The sequence below is a fragment of the Anser cygnoides genome, chromosome 2 (genome assembly GCF_040182565.1).
Source record: "Anser cygnoides isolate HZ-2024a breed goose chromosome 2, Taihu_goose_T2T_genome, whole genome shotgun sequence".
Lineage (NCBI taxonomy): Eukaryota > Metazoa > Chordata > Aves > Anseriformes > Anatidae > Anser > Anser cygnoides.
Window position 1 is genome coordinate 29,492,187 of NC_089874.1, and position 21,649 is coordinate 29,513,835.

The window sequence follows — 21,649 nt, forward strand, 5'->3', positions numbered from 1 at the left end:
TATAAAACACAGGGAACTAAAAGGCAATACATTTTGTTAAACTTAGACCATTTCTGCACAAAGATAACTTAGATTCACCAGGCTAAGCTACCTGTAAAGGCTCCCTCAGTGTGAGAGTAAATGAAAAGTACACTGCAAAATTCGGAAAGTCTTTATTTTTTCCCCTAACACAAAGGAACAGCTAAGAAAAGGACTGCAAAGATTTAATTAGAAGCCAAATATAGTCTTCTGAAGCACTCCCTTATTCATTCTACCTTGCCATTCGTTGTTTGAAAAGCGCCACTCTGACTTGGTTTTCATCATGTTATTGTCAAATCACTGATGCTGTGATATTAAAAATTGTGCAGAGAACATGCTTATCCTATTCCTTATTGTAGGTGAAACAGAGGAGAGAGGTCAGAGAAAGAAAAGCTTAAAGGAAAAACTAGCTCTTCATTACACAACATAATTATATCTGTTCTAAACAAAAGTTCTTTAAGGAAGGGAGAAAAAGCAGAGGAAACAAAAGCCAACCCAGTTTCCTCCTTGCTAGCTTAACTGACTTGACTTCAGAACACATGTGCTATGTTCAAGGTAAACCAAGTTACTCCATAGCAAATTGGCAGTTCATTTTCATAAGTATTAGTTAACTACAGTTGTTATTATTCTCAACCAAGTTACTATTAACCTTTTAAAATTCAATCTATTAAATGGAGACATAATAACATGCTGGAGAGTTTAATCTACTGCTGCCTAGCAACGTAGTTTAAATGCAAAACGCTTTATGAAAATGCTACTATTATCACTGTATTTTCCTACAAACCTACGTATGTATTTGATCTCTCTTTAAGCGCGTAGCAAACATTTACAAAACTCTCATAGAATTGAAAACTATGTTTTGAATTTGTCAGTCGTTCAAAAGAAGAAGAAAAGAAAAGGGTCATCAGTGTCATTGGTCTACCCATCTTTCAGCAGGAAGTGAAAGTTGTGAAGGATTTTCCCTTCTTCAGATCTCTCTTTCTAGAGTTATTGGAAAGCTTGTCTTCTTGTTTAAATGAATTTCCTTTTAATCTCCTTCTTGAGCTGCTGAATAGATGGAGCCTCTTAAAAAATTCAGGATATCACTGTAATTGTGAATTGATCTGTTTTTGTTTCAGAAGGCTGGGGTCCTCCAGCCAGGAAACACACTGTCTTCTCAAAGTTGCTTTTCATACAAATAATGAATTTGCACGCTCTTTTTCTATCATATTACCCCTTAATGGAAAAGCATGTCTTAAACAAAACTCTACTTTTTGTATTGGTTTGTTCCTGGCAACATGCCAAAAAAAACAAACTGCCAAAGTCAGTGTGAAATATTTACTGTCTTGAAATTTTTTTAATTTTCTAGAGGAGTTTTGGAAGCTTATGTAGGGAGTGATACTATGTTAGAGAACTTTAGAGAACTAAAACATATGTAGTCCTCGTTATCAAAATTCTGAATTAATGTAATATATTGACAGACGCAGGAAAATTCTCCATTGGTTTTTAATGCAAAGTTAAGATTGGAACGGTGTTATGACTACGCAATCTTTAAAACAGACACGTAACTCATTAGTACCAAAGTAGAGGAAATTATCTATCTAGTGTGGTGCTGAATCCACATAGCCTATTTGCCTTTGGCTCTTTGGTTATGAAATCTGGCATCAGTTGGATTATTTCACCTAATCCATCATTAGCTTTCATGTGTCCTATATACTGTGCAACAAACCTAAATTTAAGAAACCCAACTCCCCATCAATTACCACACTGAATATATTACATGTCAGCACAGAGCATAAAGATTAGACATGCTGCATTACATCTTTCTTTGTGAAATGTCAATGTTTTTAGAGCACTGTTAACATTGCTAACTCCGACTGTAACAAATGTTCCTTTCCATTGTGAGCAAGCACTAAAGTCCTGACCTTTGCTATTCACATACAACACAGAGCTGCTAAATAAAATGAAAAACATCAAAAGACTCAAAAATACATGAGAGATCCCAATAACAGCATGACAGAGTCACTTTTTTTTTTTTAATTGCCTTACTTGCTTGGCTGGCGAAATACTGGAAGGTGACCTAATTTGTTTTCCTAGAATCCTGCAAATAAACATTACTAATGTAGATTTAACTTTCTTTCTACGCATACACAAAGCACACAGAAAGGTTACTGCTTACTTACAACAAAAAATAATCATACTGCTGCTATGTTAGTGTAGCATCCTTACTTACCGGTCTTCCACAAATACACAGATGAAGTTTGAAATTCACTCTGTGCCCGAGCGTCCCAGACTCCCACCAGCAGAACCACAAGAACTCCCACGCAGCGGGCTGGCACGGCACAAACCCTCGGACCATGGGGGAAAGCAGCGCTCCCCTCGCTCAACCCCATGCCTCCTCCAGCAGCCTGCTTCCACATCCAAAGCCTGAAGCACAACCGTGAAACCTTCTTCAAATAATATTCCCCTCTTCAGAATTTCTTCATGGGGAGACGCAGACTGGAAAGCTCTCTCCTGCTATTGTGCATGCCAGTTGAAAAGGAAAAACTGTTTAACACTAGGGAACAATAGAGTCCTTGCTCGCTCTTGCAGCAGCGGCTGCTGCTAGTATGGTTGCTGCTCCACGCTCTTCCATTCAGTGGTTAGTTGCAGTTTTCCATCAGCTAAAAGAGAGACAGCTGTCCGCAGGGGGCTCCAGCTGACTGAGCAGGTTATCTCGCGCTGAGAGGCAGCAGCAGTCATTTACACCAGCTGGAGAGAGCGAGAGACAGAACAGGGATGAGGAGAAACGCAAATAACCCAGTGCTGTAATCTCAAGGCAGAGAGTGACTGTGAAAGCCTGGCTTCCCAGACATCTCTCCCTGGAATATCCCAGATGACACACATTAAGAAGAAAAGAAATCATCATCAGGATGTGCTTCAGAAACACAAGTTGTACAACCAGAACAGATCTCACCAGAGCAATATATATTAATTAGGAAAGCATCAGACACTTGTCCTGATAACAATATATATGCTGCATTAACCATTTGGTAAACAACAAACAATAAGTGACTACTCATGCATTAAATAGACTTTTAAGTCTTCACAAAGGGAAATGAAAGGAAAAAAAAAAACCCACAACTTTTCTTGTGCATTTGTCAAATCTGATTCAGGTAATAACACACAGTTGTCTGCTGTGTATGGAGGTGTAAACACACTATCTCTGTGGTAAAGGAAGCCTGTGCGTAATATATAATGCAAAATAACATCCTTTCCTACCCAGCAAGTATGTACACACATATATATGCATAAATGTCAACTGTGTAATTTAGAATAATTTGAAGATCAAGTTATCAATCACTTTTAAAGCTTATACTGAGTTTTACATATGAAAGTATTCAGGATACATTAGGCTGTCGTGATGATACAAAAACGTGGAGAGAGACAAAGCTTTTAAAATAGGCATCTTTATCTCTCCCACCCACTGCCCAGTGAACAGATGCAATAACAAGCCTAAAGATCAGGTTTCAAACATCTATAAACTGCAAAGCAAATGAGAAATTTTCAAGAAAACTGCTACAATATCCAAAATGATCCATTCAAAATGCAAGCAGCTACAAAAACACACTGTAGGAACACAGGATCCAGAGTTTTAAAAGGACAGAGCTATTGTTGTTTAAAGAAGAAACCTTCAGTGAACCTCTCTTGGGACGGCTGTCATTTTGCACAACCTTCCCAGACTCTGCCTTTTCACATGCATTAGATTAAAATCAGCCATGATCAAGTAATTCCCAAGTCCTTGCCTGTTTAAATATTCTGACATCAGAGCAAATTAGCAATGTTGAAGGTTGCAAATTCGTCTTTGTTTACTTTCCACTCTGTTACGCCTCTACGAGGGAATTAAAGGCTCAGGGAGCTCTAGCACTGTGAGGCTGTGATTAAGAGAGATGAGCAAGTGTGGATTACTGTTCTTCAGCTGCTGAAAAACAGGCAACAATCAGGAGATTATAGGTTGATAAGGGATACATAGAAAGCCATGATCTTAACAAATTTATAGCATCCTTATGCAGAACTTGCAACCTCAGCTAAAGCACTTCTGGAAATACATTTTATTTACTTCTGCTACATCATACTGCATTCACCTTAAGAAGCATGGAAACCCCTTCATCCTGTCCTTTGTTGACCTGGACTGCTAAAACAAAATGCTCTCTGAGTTTATAGAAGTACAACAATTCCACGGGAAAATTTGAGGTTAAATTATTCACATGTGCATTGTTTTACATGCTACATTAAGAATATGAGAACACTTCAAATACTTAAAAATAATCCCATCTTCACAAATTTATGAAAAAAACAAGATGAAAAATTATTTTCAGTTATTAAAAAAAATCCACGCTGAATTTAAGGGCTTAAAAAGCCTTAAGACCATCGGGAAATCTGTAGCAATAGCTTTACTGACTTGCATAGTTACAATAAGATGTATATAACATACACTCCTTTGAAAAATTAAGAGTAAAAACCTTGGCTTTTTAACTGGAGTTACACACCATGGGAAAAGTTACATTTATGGGTTGACTAGGGGAAAAGGGACCTTTTCAGAGTTATTGATTGCAATGCATTCTATCTAGAATTTTTATGAACATCTAAAGAAAGCCTCTGAAAATATTTTGTACATGACTCAGATCATTCGGAAACATCATCAGGAAACAGATCATCCATGCAGTTGGCACAATGAATCAAAGTGGTTTTTGACAGCAGAACAAAGCAGTATCATGAGAGGGTGAATGCACATACACAAATACTCAAATGGTTTATATTTATGCAATAAGAGGACCACATACTTTAAAAAAATCAGTGAAATATAGACGATTAAAATCATATTTGCACACTACTTTTAATGGTTTTACTGTGTTGGGTTTTTTTGTTTTTTTTTTTTTTTTTTTTTCTGACAAAGACCAATAAACTATGGACAAGTAATTTCATTTTCATTCATTTTGGTGACAAGCTATGATGCATTTAAAACTGTTCAGAAAAACATCAAAGAGAAAGAACAGATGCATAATTGGGAGAACTAGAGATTCCTGAAGAGCTGTCTTCGGTAAACACTCATCTCTGACTACATTGCTTCTGGAGCCCAAACAGTCTTCTTTCAATTGGAGCAGGAAAAGATCAGTGAAAACACAGGCCAAAAAAGGTGGATGCCTGGAGACACACTAACCTATCTGCAGGAGTTAGACTTCAGGCGTAAGAGGCAACATATAGATTGCAAGCTTCAACTTCTATTAACATGAATAATCCAGAGAGCTGCTGGTATCCTTTTCCACCCCAGTGTGCCCAACATGCTCTTACATACTTCCTATTTGCTACAGTAGATGAAGGGCCACCCTCCCAGTTAATAATGCAGCCACTATTTCCAGCCCACACTGACAACCCATATTCTAATACATACCTAACGATCATAAATTATCAGTTGTTTGTGGTTTACACATTCCCAAAATAAACATTTAAGTACTTCTGAAAAGAAACCTCTAGACAAAGCATAAAAATAAACTGCAATCAACATTAGTCTCTGTATCAGTAGTAACATATAATATCGTCAGTGCTGTACCTTGGAGCATCAACATATGGGTCTCAGTAGACCTGTATTCACATACATTTATTTATCTGAGGCACTGCAGCTATGTTGAGTCTGTAAACTGCTCTCACAAGTGCTTGACACGTTAGCACTTTTTTGTTTTCTAGGGAAAAATGACTAATCCTGAATACTTTCAAGAAAGCAAGGTAGAGCTAGTCATAAAATATTGGATTTTTTTCATGTTTCCTAGCATAAAAACTTAGAGGATGACAAAACAAACATATCTTTTATTTAGTGAAAAGAGAAATGAAAACAAGATACAAATTTCATAGCCGCGGGGTATGAAAAGCTGCCTGCCAAGCAGAATCATCCCCCTAGTAGCAGTGTATTCCTGCGCTAGTAGGCAGTCGCATTTCATAAACCTGTCTCTGTGAAATGCCATGAATAAGTGCTTCACGATCATCTTACATTCTATTCTGAAGACACTGTATTTCTACACATACTGGAAAAAGTCAAAGAGCATAGACAGAGCAAGGCATACATATGGCACATTGGCTTCTAGGCTCAACACTCAATAAGGGGTGTGTCCAGCATCACTTTTGTCCACCTTTAACTTGATAGGCCCTGCGTAAGCCAGAAGTTCTTAGTAAAGCTTCAGTCTCCATTCTTCTAGATCTATAGATGTTTACAGATGGAAAATTCTACAATTTTCTCCCTCTAAATCTTCTGTGCTGTGTGAATACTAGCATACCAGAAAAAATCACCCAATTTCAAAAGAACAAAAAGTGTTTCATTTCTTATGTAGGAAATCCAAATTCCTCCTTAACTGAATTCATTGGAATTTGTATCCAAGAAGACTTTCTCCCTTCACTTAGGTATGAAAAGAACAAGTGTTGCCACAGATAACTAAGTTGACTATTTCCCTAGAAAGAGCTCTAGAGTTAGAATAATAGAATATTCCAAGTTGGAAGGGATCCACAAGGATCATCAAGTCCAACTCCTGGCTCCACACAGGACCACCCAAAAATCAGACCATGTGTCTGAGAGCGGTGTCCAAACACTTCTTGAACTTCAGCAGGCTCAGTGCTGTGACCACTGTCCTGGGGAGCCTGTCCCAGTGCCCGACCACCCTCTGGGTGCAGAACCTTTCCCTAACCCCCAGCCTGACCCTCCCCTGTCCCAGCTCCGTGCCGTTCCCTCGGGTCCTGTCGCTGTCCCCAGAGAGCAGAGCTCAGCGCCTGCCCCTCCGCTCCCCTCGTGAGGGAGCTGCAGGCCGCCATGAGGCCTCCCCTCAGCCTGCTCTGCTCTGGGATGAACAAACCAAGTGACTTCAGCTGTAACTCATATATCTTAACTTCCCACACGGTGCACTGTATGGGTCTCATACCTGAATTTTAAAGAAAGTTTTAGAGGTGGCATATTCCCTTTCATGCTTGTTTATTTTGCAAGCTCCATCATCTAAACATTCCAAACAACAGCTCAAATGAACTTGTGTTCTCTCTATTCCCCTGCATAAAGTCCCTGGCCAAAATTTCTAATTCTGCATTTTGTAGGAGCCTGACTTTCTTGCAGATATTTTACTACAGACAGAAGTGTATTTAAATGATTTTCTTGAGCTGGGACCTTCAAGAATTTTGAAAGATTTTCAGAACTCTGAGCCAGAATAAGATGTACAGGGTTCTTTTAGTGGAAGTGGAATTCTTCTTTAGTGGAATTCCTGTGGAATTTTGAGCATTAATCAACACACTCAGTAGTGGTCTATTATTTTTCTTCATATGAAAGCAAGGGAGCATAGTCAGGGAAGCCACAAAAATATGCTAAATGTGAACAACCTAAATATATATATGTATATATTTCTATATATTGCAATGCAAATATGTTGCAACATACTTCTTTTCTCAAAATATGGCATCTGCGTTCCTTAACTCCCAAATAAAATATGTGTTGTGCAAAACTTGTAGCTGAAAAAAAATTATTCTTTAGGGAGAGTAAACATCTGGCCTCTAGGTGTCACACTTGTCCATGTCATAACACACTATTTTATGGATTTCTTGTTCTTTCATAGCACATAAGAGACCTTGATTTTATACTTTCAAGGAGTGATATTATGAAATATCCTCCTTTCAAACCTGTAATTAAAAAAAAAAACACTTTCATACAAGAAAACCTTATTTTTAGAACATGAATAAAGGCTCTACTTGCATGAATGCACAAGCAGCAAACAGCAAACATCTCAGACTTTACAAATGCATTGTTTTTATTAAGAAAAATAAATGATGCTTCGACAGATTGCTCTCTTTTTTGTTGATGCTGTTTATTTTTAAATCTAGTTGAAACCTAGTCCATGGGTCAAAGTTTGCCTAGCCAATCTTTCATTTTTTTTCTTCAGTTGTAAAAAGATGCAATGCACTGCTGTTTTTGAGTAGCTGTCTCAGTTTGGCTGAACACCTGGCTGTTATATTTTTCGCTGATCCCTTTGGTAGGTAATTATCGATACCCCCAGCCTGGAATGTTCACGTAAAGAAACTATTCTTTGTAAAAAGGAACATATTAACATACCACAAAGATGTATTACCAAGAACTGCTTGCTAGAAGATAAAGCTAGAGAACTGCAGAAGGTCAGTCAGAGTAAATGAACTAATTCTATCTTTTGGCCCTAAGCACTGTGAATGAATGTTTTCCTTTCTTCACAGGTTACATGGGTTCCAGCTGCGGACTGCATGAAGCAGAACCTTTGCAAGTACTAAACTGGCTGTAAAAGTCTCTGTGAAGTTCCCTATCAGGAATTGCCATCTCTATCAAGAATTCAAGCTCTGAAACCTTTCTCATCAATTCTCTTTAATATCATCTGGTGCAGCTTGCCTATTAGTAGGATAACATAGTATGAATTTTTCACTAGAAAACCAACTGCATTGATATGCTAGCTTGCTGAAAGAGATTTTGAGTGTGTTTACATTCATCCAGAATTGGATGTAGTAAGCCCTCATACGTGAATTTTCTCTTGCAGAGACCATACATACGAAATAATTCTAATCATACTTAAAATCTACAAACAAAATACCAATTACAGTTAGGGATTGTAGTGAGGTCTGCATCACTACTCTCTCTCAAATACATCTATAATTTTTTTAAGACTGACAAATTTGTAGTTTCATAGTAACTTATAAAGGATAAAAACAAGAAGCAGAAAAAGCAAAAATATATATATATATATTTTTTTTTTCTTCCTGGTCCCAGTCATTTTAAAGAAGAAGATAGACAATCATTACTTTATTTTGTTAATAAAAAAGAAAGAAAGAAGTGCCTGAGGAAGATTGTGAAATTTTTCCCTTAAAAGCTTTTTTGATTCTTTGGGGGAGAAGCTTGAAATGTGCTTCTGCTAAGAGTGATCAGTCACTTCTCATCACAACCTCTGAAAAGAAATCTGCACTTAATTAGAACCCGTTTTGAAATTGTGTACCAGTATATACAGATAGAATTAGTTTTCTATCACCAAGCTCATTGCACTAAGTTTTCACACAGAAAACTAAAAGACAAGACTTTAATGGGGCTTTCCAAGTCAATTCTATTCCTCCAATGTGTGCATATACTTTTTGAATTTGAGTTTCTAAAGTCAATAGGATCAATGCCAGCTAGCCCCTATGCTGACATGGACTTGTGCTGAAAATAAATAACCTTATCCAGGCAATATGTTCACTGGAGAAAAGTAACAGTTAAAACTGATAGCTGTAAGTGCAAATAAGTAGAATATACACAGTACTTGAAATGCAGTCAGGGAGATTTCAAAGACAATGGTGAGGTAAGTATTGAAATCCCTGGCAAGGGGAACAGAAAGACAGAGAATGGAATAAACAAAGAAAATCAGTGCCCAATATTGCTTTTGAAAATCCTCTCCAGGGACAGCTTAGTAATTTGCACATACCAAATCACCTTTAAACAAAAGCCACCTTCAGTCAATTTTAAGCCTTTTCTCCTTATTAAAATGCTATTGATTGATCATTCTTCATCTAAACGTTTGACAAGCCAATTTCCATTTTCAAGGAGGGAAACATTGGTCTTCTTTTTCAAGCCATAAATCACTCAAACACTCTGTTATCAATTCTCAAATTAGTTAAATTATACAAATTAATAAGAAAATTAAATAAGGCTGCATTTTTAAATTTATTTTTATTTTTTTAAATCAGCCCGTATGTTTAATGGCTTCCAGAAATGGATGGGTTCAGAAGTACCAATAAAAACAATATAGTTGGAAATAGCTTTCAGTGATTTGTTAACTTAAGAGTTCCAACTTAGCTGGCCAAAAGTACAGCTGCATGTTTTGTGCTGACATAAACAGATCAATAAACAAGAGGAGTATAACTTCAAGAAACTGGTTAAAGCATCTCACACCATTTTGACATGATGTGAGGTCATTAAATTAATGACCATGTTTCAGCTGTGATTTACTAACAAACCAAGCTCTAAGCTAGAATTGTTATTAATTAGCCATCATATTTTGTAGCACCTTACAAGGTAATTATAATACAAAAGAAAATATCTGAGAATAAATCCTTCCATCTTTAGCTTTATATAAAATATTTACAAGGGTGTTCTGTCTGTCACATTTGAATCGTATGGTTGTGTTTTAACTAGGCATTCGAAAGGACACCTATTCCTACTGACCAATCTTCCTATTGAAAATTTTAGGTCACTGAAGTCAACTCTGTAGCAAAGTACAATATAAAAACTAAATCTAAACAAGGGAAGCAACAAAATTCATGAATTATAAGACCATATTAATGAAAACGTGATTCTACTTCAAACCATTTCACTATTTAATCTTGAACATGGATAACTAGATCCAAAATGCTGAGTTGTATCAACAAAATCTCCCTATTCCTCTAAGTACTGACCCTTCTTCCTCCTCCACTGTTGCAGCAGTCTCCTCTCCTACAGTCCACTGCAGCAGCATTTCAGTGGCAAAAATAAAGCAGGTAGCCAAATCTATGCAAGTGAGATAGGTGACATCACAACTACATATAATTGGATTTTATGCATACAGATCACAAAGCACTTAGCACATTCTGCAGGCTACAGAAATTTTTTCTCTAAATTATCAGCATTAGTGTTAAAATTAGAGCTTCACTATGGGGGATCAGAGGGTCAAACCAAGCTTAAGGTGATGTGACACTTTCGGGACGGGAAAAAAAAAATCATTAAATTGGCACCATAGTTCTTCCCTATGGTGACAAAAAGACATTATTGCCAGTTTTCTATAATCAGTATTATACTTGTATCTCCAAAAAGGAAATAAAAAGATTTCCAATTATCTGTTAGTGGCAGCTCCAGTACTTCCACAAGTTGCTCCCATGAGACTCAAAACTAACATTGGTCTAAATAAGTGACAGTTGCATCTATATAACCTCTGCAGAATATATGACAACTTATTTGAATATAGGCAGAATATATGACAACTTATATTGCTCACTGAAGGAAGAAACAGGATGGAGGAGATAAAAAGAACAAGGAGTTTTCTCAATGATTGTCCTATTATCGAAATAGTGTAGAAACTTAAAAAGAATACGGCTCTTGATCAGAATTGAATTCACTTGCTACCACACAACTAGATGAGTTGAGCATGACTTCCCTGAGACAAAAACTTAATCTACACACATGAAGTAGGGTGGGCAATGCTCAGAAAATGAAGCACTATTGAACCACAAACAGCAATGTTTGAATGACACAGAGTTCAGGTAAAAAAACAATCTGATTTCAGGTAAAGATAGTAACAAGTTTTCCAGTACAAAAAAAAAAAAAAAAAAAAAAAAAACACGCATGTCACGCATAAAGCAGAAAAAATATTAGAGAAAACATTATAAACTACCTGCTTTGTAGACCTTGGTGGATGATTGCATGTTCAAACACCCCTGATCATTTCAGTTCTTCCTTCCTTTTACAGACATATAGTTGTACCCATAACATACACAGAAGTTTGCCCTTATTTTATTGTAGCACATGCATGTGTCTAAAGAAAGAGTTTAATTATTATATGCTGTTGAATGCATGCTAAATACTGAAACTTGATGAAAAGCAGGGCACATTGTACCTCACTTAGGCTGATTTAAGGTACAGTTCAATGAATTACTCTTCTGTAAAGTTACAGGGTTGCTGTAGCAAAGTATTACACAGGACTCAGAAAAGAATTCCCTTCATTATGTCAAACATTTAAAGATGCATATGCCTACTGTATGTCCCCTCTCTCTGTCAGTAACTGGTTTACCGGCAACCAACCAGAAATACTGATTGATTGTTAACCTTGTGAATCATATTTTTTAATGTAAAACTTAACTATATTGAGTTATCTAAACTACCATGATCACTTATGCAAATTACCCATAGATTTCGTTATAGGCAGTTTGGCAGGGCTTCTTCTAAGCTCCTAGCCAAGATTTAATTTTCATTTCTAAAAGACACTGGTAAAGTGCACTGTGGGTTCCTAGCCTCTGGTAAAAGTTAAGACTTCTGACTTCATGTCCTAAGTATAGGTGAATACATAGTTTTCACAACGGGAATAAAAACATATCTTGGATCTTTGGAGGAATGGAGTACATCCATCTACTTCTTTCTCTATTACATATATGCAAAAAGAAAGTTGTTATTGTTTTGGTCAAGATAGAACTTATTCTCATCAAGTGCTAGAAAAGTGTAAAATTCATTAAAATATGAAAAGGGAATAGCATTTTTATTGCATTCACATCTTCAGAATATAATTCAGAAACCTAGCCTCAATTTTTCCTCAATTCAAATAAAGTTCCATTTTTAAAAATGTGCAAGAATTTTCTTTTTCATATTCTCTTTCACATTGCTATCCTTATGTTATCCTGCAATTTCAAGTAGTGATTTTCAGATGCGAACATAATGAAATGATCCCAAATAGTTTTCTTTGGTTTTGCATAATGGAATACAAAAGATTGTATTCATTTGATTTCAAAATGGACCATTAGCCACTGTAGTCTTAAGCCATTAAATGAAAGAACTTGAAATCAAACAATAAATAACCCTAATGCATACCTCTAAGCAGTAAGTAATTAAAATAGATAGTAAACATTTGCTTTATTGTTTTTTTTTCCTTCTTAAATTATGATTTTTGCAACAGTTCTTTAAGTGCTTTTCATTTTAACTGCATTGCAAAAATGAGATCATATTCATTGTATGCTCTTCATTAACTCAACTGATGGTGTTTTAATTCCTGCAACTTACAAAGCCTAGTGTTCCTTTTGCAATTCAGCATAGCTAGTATGCGTTAAGAATAATTAGCTTCACTATGGCAGAACAAGTGATTTCTTTGCAAAATACAAACACTGCTTTTGACAAAGATTATTATTAAACTTTCAAGGTATTTCTTTTCCTGCAGTAATTTCATTTTTAAGAAACTTTTCTGTACCCCAGTTTCCCTAATGAACTAACAACCCACGTTGTCTCTGATGGCAAATACTTCCAACATATCTAGAAGAAGATCAGAAGCATCTGTTTTCAGAATTACAACATAGGATCCATGATGTGACCTCTTGAAATTTGCAGTTATGTTAAAATAATAAAAAATGAGGTGTCAAGGGAGCATAATGACCTTGCCTTGATCAAGAGCTGACTATAAGCCATAGCTAAAAGGCAGTGCAAACAAGACCTGAATGTAATAAATATCAGTATGGGCCATGGATCTACAAGTAACAGGAGAACAACACCTGAAACTGCTGTAGATACCCTGATACTGTCAGTAGCTGATTTGATCAGTGGTCTGTAGCAATTTGGCTAGCCCCTCAACACACAAATACAGATGATGGAGGAATATCGGTTAGAGGTCTAATGCCATGCTGAACTGCTGCCCAGAGCCTGAAACAGGTGTAAATGAATATTGCATTCTACCTTTGACCCAGTTCACCTGCGCCAAACCACTGCAGTGCTAATTGGGACAGGTCTGTTAACTTTCTAGATGTGTCTGCTTACATGTGCAAGAAGCTTCCCTGACACAGTCCATCCCTCCTTGCTTGGTCTACTAACAACTTGAGCACAATAGCACCACGTTGTTTGGTGTACAACTCCCCTTCCCATCATCACATTACAGTTAGAATCTTTTTCCAAAAATGCTGGCATTTTATGTTCTTCATTATAAAAATAACATAGGCAAAAATAAAAGCAAGCATTTAGACGTTACTGTATTCCCTAAAACCCTAAAGCAAGAGAATTAATTTTAAAGTCAAACAACCACCAGCACATAACTTCTATTCCTTAGCCTCCCCCCCTCCAATTCCCCTCCTTTCCAAAGACATTTAAGGTGTTTCTACAGAAGCAGCATTACTAATCTTCTTGATAATAGAAAAGCGATGAGCTCCATCACATCAGTCAGATGAAGCCATTGGACTCTAGGTCAAAAACACCACCTTGAATATCAGTCAGATACAAGAAGATAGTTATTGTGATCTTAAAAATAAGTAATGAATAAATAAATAAATAAACAAAATATTTCTGGATGCAATATTAACATTGCTACATTGCTTAATTAGGAAGAATAATTCAAATTATGTTGGCAAAAACAAGAGAAAAACTCCATCAATGTAAATCAGAATATATATCTGTGTGCATATATATATGTTTTATAAGTGTATACGTATATACAGAAAACCTGAACTTAAAAGAGCCTTCAAATCTTCTAGAGGAATGAACAAAACCACCAGCCTGATTTAATGGAGGTAGCTAATATAGTAGGTAAACTATCGCGACTTTGCTAATGTTCAGTTTCAACCATTCAAATGTTAAACTACCAACAGACCAACTTTCACTTTTCTGTAATATTCTAACGTTCCACATACAACAGATTGCAAAAAAAGGAAAAAAAAAAAAAAAGGGGAAGAAAAAAAAACACAACACTTCGAATATTGTTGTGCCCTGCCCTGCAGGCAGCTAAGCACCACAGAGCTGTTTGCTCACCCCCCCACCAGTGAGATGGGGAAGAGAATAGGAAGAAAAAGTAAAACTCATGGACTGAGAAAAAGACAGTTTAGTAGGACAGAAGAAGAAGAGAACATAGTAAATAATAATAATAATAATAATAATAAAAGAATACACAAAGCAAGTGATGCACAATGAAATTGCTCACCACCAACTGACCAATGTACAGCAGTCCCCAAGTAGCAGCAGCCCTCACCCCAGCCAACTCCACCCTTTTTTATTGTTCAGCATAATGCCGTATAGTATGGAATATCCCTTTGGCCAGTTTGTGTCAGCTGCCCTGATTGTGTACCCTTCCAGCTTCCCCAGACTCTTCACTGGCTGGGCAATACGAGCAGTTGAAAAGTCCTTGATTTAGTGTAAGCACTGCTCAACAGCAAAACATCAGTCTGTTATCAGCATTATTCTCATCCTAAATCCGAAACAGGGCACCATATCATCCACTAGGAAGAAAATTAATTCTATCCCATCCCAAACTAGGATAAATATAATCTTGCAATAAATCCACACTGTGCATGTGGCAGACCACAGTTCAAACAACCCTCAGGACCCTGGACAGGGTCTGGTGAAGCTCCGTTGACGACACAATTCCTGCTACTATTTGGTCATTAAACAGAGTATAAAGACTCGGTTTAAAAACTCTGTTTAAACAGAGTATAAGGACTCTGTTTAGAGCATACTCCTTACGTGAAAAGATAATAGACTGTTTTAACACACACATAGCTCCAAAAACATAGCTTAAATGGCATAAACTTGAGGTCATCCATACCTTCTATTTTACAGTCACATAAAGAAAGCATTATAGTCTAAGATTGCGCTATATCTATATTACACATATTGATGTATATTTATGCAAGAATATTGTAAAAATACTCCCTTAGAACTCTTCAGCTGTACTGTACAGGAATCAAAACACTATCTTTGAACTGCAGCATTGTTGTCCTTCAAGGTTAAAGTATTTCTTTCACCGTTTAAGATTAAATGAAAAAAGTCAAACTATCAAATGAACACAAAATAAAATTAAGCAGATGTACAAAAGGAACTCAAATTATACTTCCATTAAGAACATCATGGTTTTAATGGAAAAAAAAAATCCACTTCCTTAAAGATGAGTATCGGGTAATGTTATCAAAGTTAGGAGAAAGGAGATCATGGAAAGGGAAAGGGGAAAACTGAATCAGTATAGTAAGCTTATCTTAAAAAGGAAGAGAAAGGAAGAGGAGAGGAGGGGAGGGGAGAGAAAAGAGAAGAAAACAAACAAACAAACAACAACAAAAAAATTGGACTAGGATTGTTTGCAAGTTGTTCCAGTGCCCCCCTCTCAATGGCAAAACTGTTCAAATTTATCATAAAGAAATTAAACATAGTTGTAAAATGTTTCATCTCTTCCCCCCCCCCAAGAAAAAAAAGGAAAAATAATAATGCTATTTTAACACTGAAACAAATGTGATTTTATTGAGCCAGTTAAAATTGTTATTCTTAAAGTCAAGTTAAACCTCCAATTATCTGTAGATTATACTCAGATGAGGCATAGGAGACTTTTTGCTGATGTTCACTGCAACAAATCAATGTAAAACTAAAAAATATATATATTTATTTTAGAGATACTCCTACAAATAGGCTTAAAAATTATTATTTGGATCCACCTGCAGGCCATTTCAGCAAGATTGCAGCTGAGGGGATGAGACAGCAGGGAGACCCATTCAAGCTGATCCAATTTAGATATGCAAATTCTATCTTGTGTGTTTGAAAAGAACATTATGGCACAGCATAATTTGCACCTTGAGTTCCAAAGAATAATATTTCTAATCTAATGAAAACATGCCTCCATTGTTCATTTTCCCACTCTCCAGGTTTGGTCCAATCTACTGCTCTCCTACCTATTTAAACTGTTTTTTTTTGTTTGTTTGTTTGTTTTGTTTTCTCCACATATAAAACAATTAACTAACATTAAGAAAATGAAGAGGGAAATAGAAATGTATTTATTATTGTAGTTACCTAAAAAAGACAATGCTACAAGTGCCTGACTGATGTGTGATACAGTGTATAATAGTGATGGGCCTAATATAAGCCCTATTGTAGGGCTGAAATGCTAAATGAAGAAAGCAAAGTTTAAGATCATGCTCCTGACATAGTGTCCTGATAGCTTATTTTTATTTTTCTTGGTTGTTCCAAATAGTGATATTTGCTTAATGATAAACTTCTGCCAAAATATACTTTTTTTTTTCTTTTCTTTTCTTTTTTTTTTTTTCCATCGAAGTGAATGGAACAATGTTGAGGATTGTTTTGGCCAACACTGGCCAAAAACTACAGTTTACTGTTATTTCTTCTGATTCAGTGGTATTATTAACAAAGAACAAGACAGTATGTCTTATAATTCACGAACATACATATTATCTTAAAAAGATAGTTCAGCACAGCTGCAGTAGCATGAACTTTTATTACTGTTGAGCACATAATAGGCCCAATGGTTCAAAGTAAATTTTCTTCTCAAAGCTGCAGAAGAAACACTTATTGTCCTCCCTGCAAACAAATCTAAAGCATATGTTTCTATAATAACAAGCAACAACATATCTGAGTGAATATGGCCAGGAAAATATTTAAAAGGAGATTCACAGAGTACACTTTTTTTTTTTTTTTTTTTTGAATACAGAGTTGGACAGAAACTGCTCTTCTCTTTAAAGAAGCTCGGTGCTGTGTTAAAGCTCCAAAGAATAGAATATTTTCAAATGTTGAATGAGAAATGGCATATCTGATGCTGCAAGGTATAATCAGAAATCAAATCCATTTTGGAAGAAATATCTAAAAGATTAATATACATTTAAAGTCACATTGTAGCAAACTAAAATGTTAAGTACAGTCTCAGAATTAGAGCCTATACACAAGAAACACTTAGCAATCCTCTCATACAGTTATATACTTTTAAAAGCATACAGAAACATACTGTAATTTCTGTGAACTGACTCATTTAAGTGGAAATCAAAATTTTGAACTCACTGAAAAATTGCTTTGCTGTTCATAAAAGTGTATTCCAGGTATGCACTGAATTTAAAATGTGCAGTTTCACTGTTTTGAGTTAAGAAACATATTCTAGGGTAAATTCAACCTTTTTGTTGAACCCCTCTCACTTAAGACAGACTCTGAGGTCTTTTGTAACCTGTCATTACAACAGGCTAGTTGTAATATTCAGCTCCCATGAGCATAAGCAAATAACAAGCTCTGTTCTGATAAAACCTCAGGATCTCATTTGTTTCATGGACATAAAACTTACCTATTCCTTGCTTTCATTGACTCAGGCCATGGTTTTGGCAAAATAACCAACACTACATCTTACTGAAAATTACAAGTCCTCTGCCTATTAACCCAACTATATCTAACTGATATTCTATCAACACAGATTATAAAAACAAACAAACAGACACAAACAAACAAAAACCCAACACAAGAGGGCAAAGGCTTCAGGAGTGAATTGCTTCCAGGCCTCCAGCACATGCAGTTGGTCAGACTGACAGTTCAGTAAAAACATAGTTCTTAAACTGCAAGTACAAAGTAGGAGAGATGGGTAGCCGCAGAAATCTGCAACCTCCAATTTCTAGGAGCATGTCTGCCACAATTACAAAGCTTCTTTTTTGTTTAGAAAAGATAAAGTATTTTTGTAATATATAAATTTCACATGACAAACTGCAATTGGAAGGGGGAACTGCAAGTAAGTGGTTAATACACTGAAAATTAGCTTAATGGAGGACTCCTCCTAAACTCTGCATCCAGAACAATAACTGGAATAGCCCCAGTGCTGATGTTGGTGTGAGCTGGCACAGATTCCCAATCAGGAAATCAGCACAGGAAAAGTTCAAGGCTTATGCTTGTGCTATCCAGAAGAGAAAAGCCACAAAAATAAGTCTGCAACAATAAGTTTTCACCAGTCACCACAAAGGAATGACACTTGGTTTGACACATGCTGAGCTACCCTGGTCAGTCCTGAGGTGAAAGAGCTGAGGGGCACAGGGGGTGCTGGGGGATGCCTGGAAGCAGGACAGCTATTATGATAGCTTCAAAAATCTCATGTTCTTTTGTGCTTGATTACAAATTACTTAGTGGAAGTTTAATAAACATATGAGGAAAACAGAGGAAATTAAATTATTTCAGAAATCACAAAGCCAGACACAAATGTTCATACTACAAAAGGGCGCAGAGGAGCCAAGTTGTGAGAGCATCCCATTCAGGTGAGGTTAAAGAAGACACTTGACATCTCTCTGAGTCAAGAGCACTTAGCCATGTTTGCAGTGAGAACCATGCCCATCTATCACCAGCATCCTTCAACTGCTATCCTATGCAATTTCTGTGGCTATGCTACAAGATTTTTGAAAATAAAAAACCCTTTAGAGGATTAAAAATCTAAAAAAAAAATATTTTTTTTTAATTTTTTTTGTTTGACAAGTTGTTGACAAGTTAATTCTATAGGGTAATTATGTTCACCAACATCCTTTTACAATTAACACTTTCCTTTCCTTCTTTAAATATAACCTACATTTCCTTTTAAATATGCTTTCCAGGAAGATTAACAGATTAACTTCCTGCAGATATTTTTCATTGTGCCAGGAGGGGTGTAGGAGTGGGTGAGATCCAAGTTTTCCAAACAAGTTGTTTGCCAGGAAACAAACTCCTCAACAAAGTTAAATGAGAGCATACTTACATAAGCTGATGTAATAATAAAGTTTAAGTAACAAAACACCAAAGCACCATTAGGGATTAAAAACTACTCTGGGGGATTTCACAGACACACATACATATTTGTCTATAGAATAATAATGGAAAGAAGTGAATGCACAAGCTGACGGATTTTTCATGAATTTGTATTGTGTTCCGAAATATATCACGCATGTGTTTTGAGTTAAAGCTTTTACTCGCTTCAATCTTTCCCGTCATTTAAAAAATCCTGTTTTAAGAGTAAATCCTGGATAATCTTAAAATTGTCATTTTGCAGGTAAATCTCAAAATCTTTCCTTAAACTCCAGGGAGAGAGACTTCTGCCAGGTTGACAGACATCTGAGTTAGGTACATCAAAACTGTTGGTACAGTTACTACTTCTAAATTTTACCTGACTCCCGATTTTGACTAACTGCTCATCAATTCAGAATAACTGCTCACCACCGCCTTTCAAATCTACCAGATTATCCAGGCATCACAGCATTCTCAGTCCTGTAAATATTTGCCATACTGTATAGCCTCTGTTTTGATGATTAACAATCCATAAAGAGATTTTAAGCAAAGCTATCAGTTTAATCTAGTGGGGCTTTACATCCAGTACGCCATACTGAGTCAGACAGTTTCAGTGGTGAGGCAATGAAGCAGCTACAATATCTGAACTAAGGCAGTGAATTTTTAAAAACCCAGGGGAGTTACGGCCCCATTTACTCCATCTGTGACACACTATGGGAGGAAAAGCAGCAAGATTTACTCTGTATTTATCTACAAAACATGTTGTCGAAAGGCAATTTTCAGTACACAAATATCAGTATAATTTTTGGAATGTATATAAAACATCTGGAATACACTTATTTTCAGCAGAAACAATATTTACACATCCTGACAGAAAGTACTTTTAAAAATAGCATTTTTTCAGTCTGTGTAACATTTGAGACCAATAGTTTTCATTAGAGCTGACTGTACATTTCTTCTGTATTGGAGCCACAAAGGTGTGCCCTTTTATAAAGCAGCAGAGCAGTTCTGGCCACTCCAAGATAAGACCTCCGGGGCTGCAGCAACCATTTAGCCCCAAGTTCAGGCTTGGCTATTCTAGGATTGCACTGGCTTCTGACACTGTTTCTGCATTCCTCTTTGCTTTTACACTATCACTGGGTTGAACATATAGGGTGGTTGCACCCAGATTTAGGAAGCAGGGCTTTACACTACTCTCCAGCCATGAACAACTTTTTGCCATACCATTGGGGCAGTGAAGGGTTATATGACCCCAGCAGCAATCTGACCCATAGAAGATAGAGAAAAGATAGATAGACCCCAAGAAGATAGAGAAAAAATTACTAAAATGACGGCTGAAATAATCTGATTGTCGTAGAACACCTTAAAATTACCTCACAGTTTTGTTTATTCTTAGTTATTTTGAATAAATTGGGTGACATTTTTAGAGGACTACTTCATACATGTCATCACAGGCTTTTAAAATTTACTGAATTGTTTTAAGACCTGTAAAGTACTCTGAGGATCAAGACAATGTTCAGTTATTAGAGAGATTAGTCTGAATACACATCAGATATTTTCTCTCTGAGATACAGCTCTCAGCAGACTGATGTTTGGACTGACTTTTAAACCTGCAAGTTCATTGATGACCAGCAGCTATAAGCTATGCAAATCAACAGCTAGCTTGCCCAAAATGCTTTTTTTTTTTTCTTTTGGTGGAGTTTGTGTTTTTAACCCTTTCTTTTGAAGAAAAAAAAAAAAAGTTGACCGAAGTTTGGCTTTGTTTGTTTTTTAATATAAATTTAGAAATTTAAATTTGTTCAAATGCTGTTTTCTGACTGCAGATTTTTCTTCTCATGACTCGGACTTTCTGTCATCTAGTTCAGGTTCTTCAATGACCTCTTTTTTAATGGAAATATAGGAATTATTCCGATGCTCGTAAATGACTCTATCAGCTATTTCCAACAACAGAAACTTTAAGATATCTTTTACAAGACTAGGATCATTCACTAGCTTTTCTCTCAGTACAGAGTAAATGAGAGCTCTTATATTTAAAAAGTACTTTTGTATATTTTCAATGAATATTTTGAAGAGCAGAAAACATACACCCCTGCACTTGAACTCTGCTAGTACTTACAACTCTGGGACAAGCTTGCTGGGGACCAACCCATGCACCAACAGTAAGCTTAACTTGCCATTTCTACAGGAGTAACTGAATTTTCAAAACAGGACTTAAGAATTTTCTTTTATTAATTATTATTATTCTATATCTTCCTATACAAATTCAATACTTATTAAGACATATTTCACTCTGAAATCTGATACAACTTTAGGAATAACAGGAAAAATGTATGGAAACGGGTAAGGTTTAGTCCAGCTGAAGTGCTCCCTGTCTAAAGAACTTCCATGTAT

The 21,649-nt window shown here is 36.2% G+C and overlaps 1 protein-coding gene across 1 annotated transcript in view; it reads right to left on the minus strand.

The window, feature by feature from the left end:
- The window catches only part of THSD7A (thrombospondin type 1 domain containing 7A), a 273,039-nt gene that overhangs the window by 203,470 nt on the left and 47,920 nt on the right, over positions 1-21,649 (minus strand). Inside the window, exon 3 of the mRNA XM_013183445.3 lies at positions 2,231-2,748. Coding sequence (XP_013038899.1) covers positions 2,231-2,417 — 187 coding nt within the window. The 5' untranslated portion in view covers positions 2,418-2,748. The remainder of the gene's footprint in view (positions 1-2,230; positions 2,749-21,649) is intronic.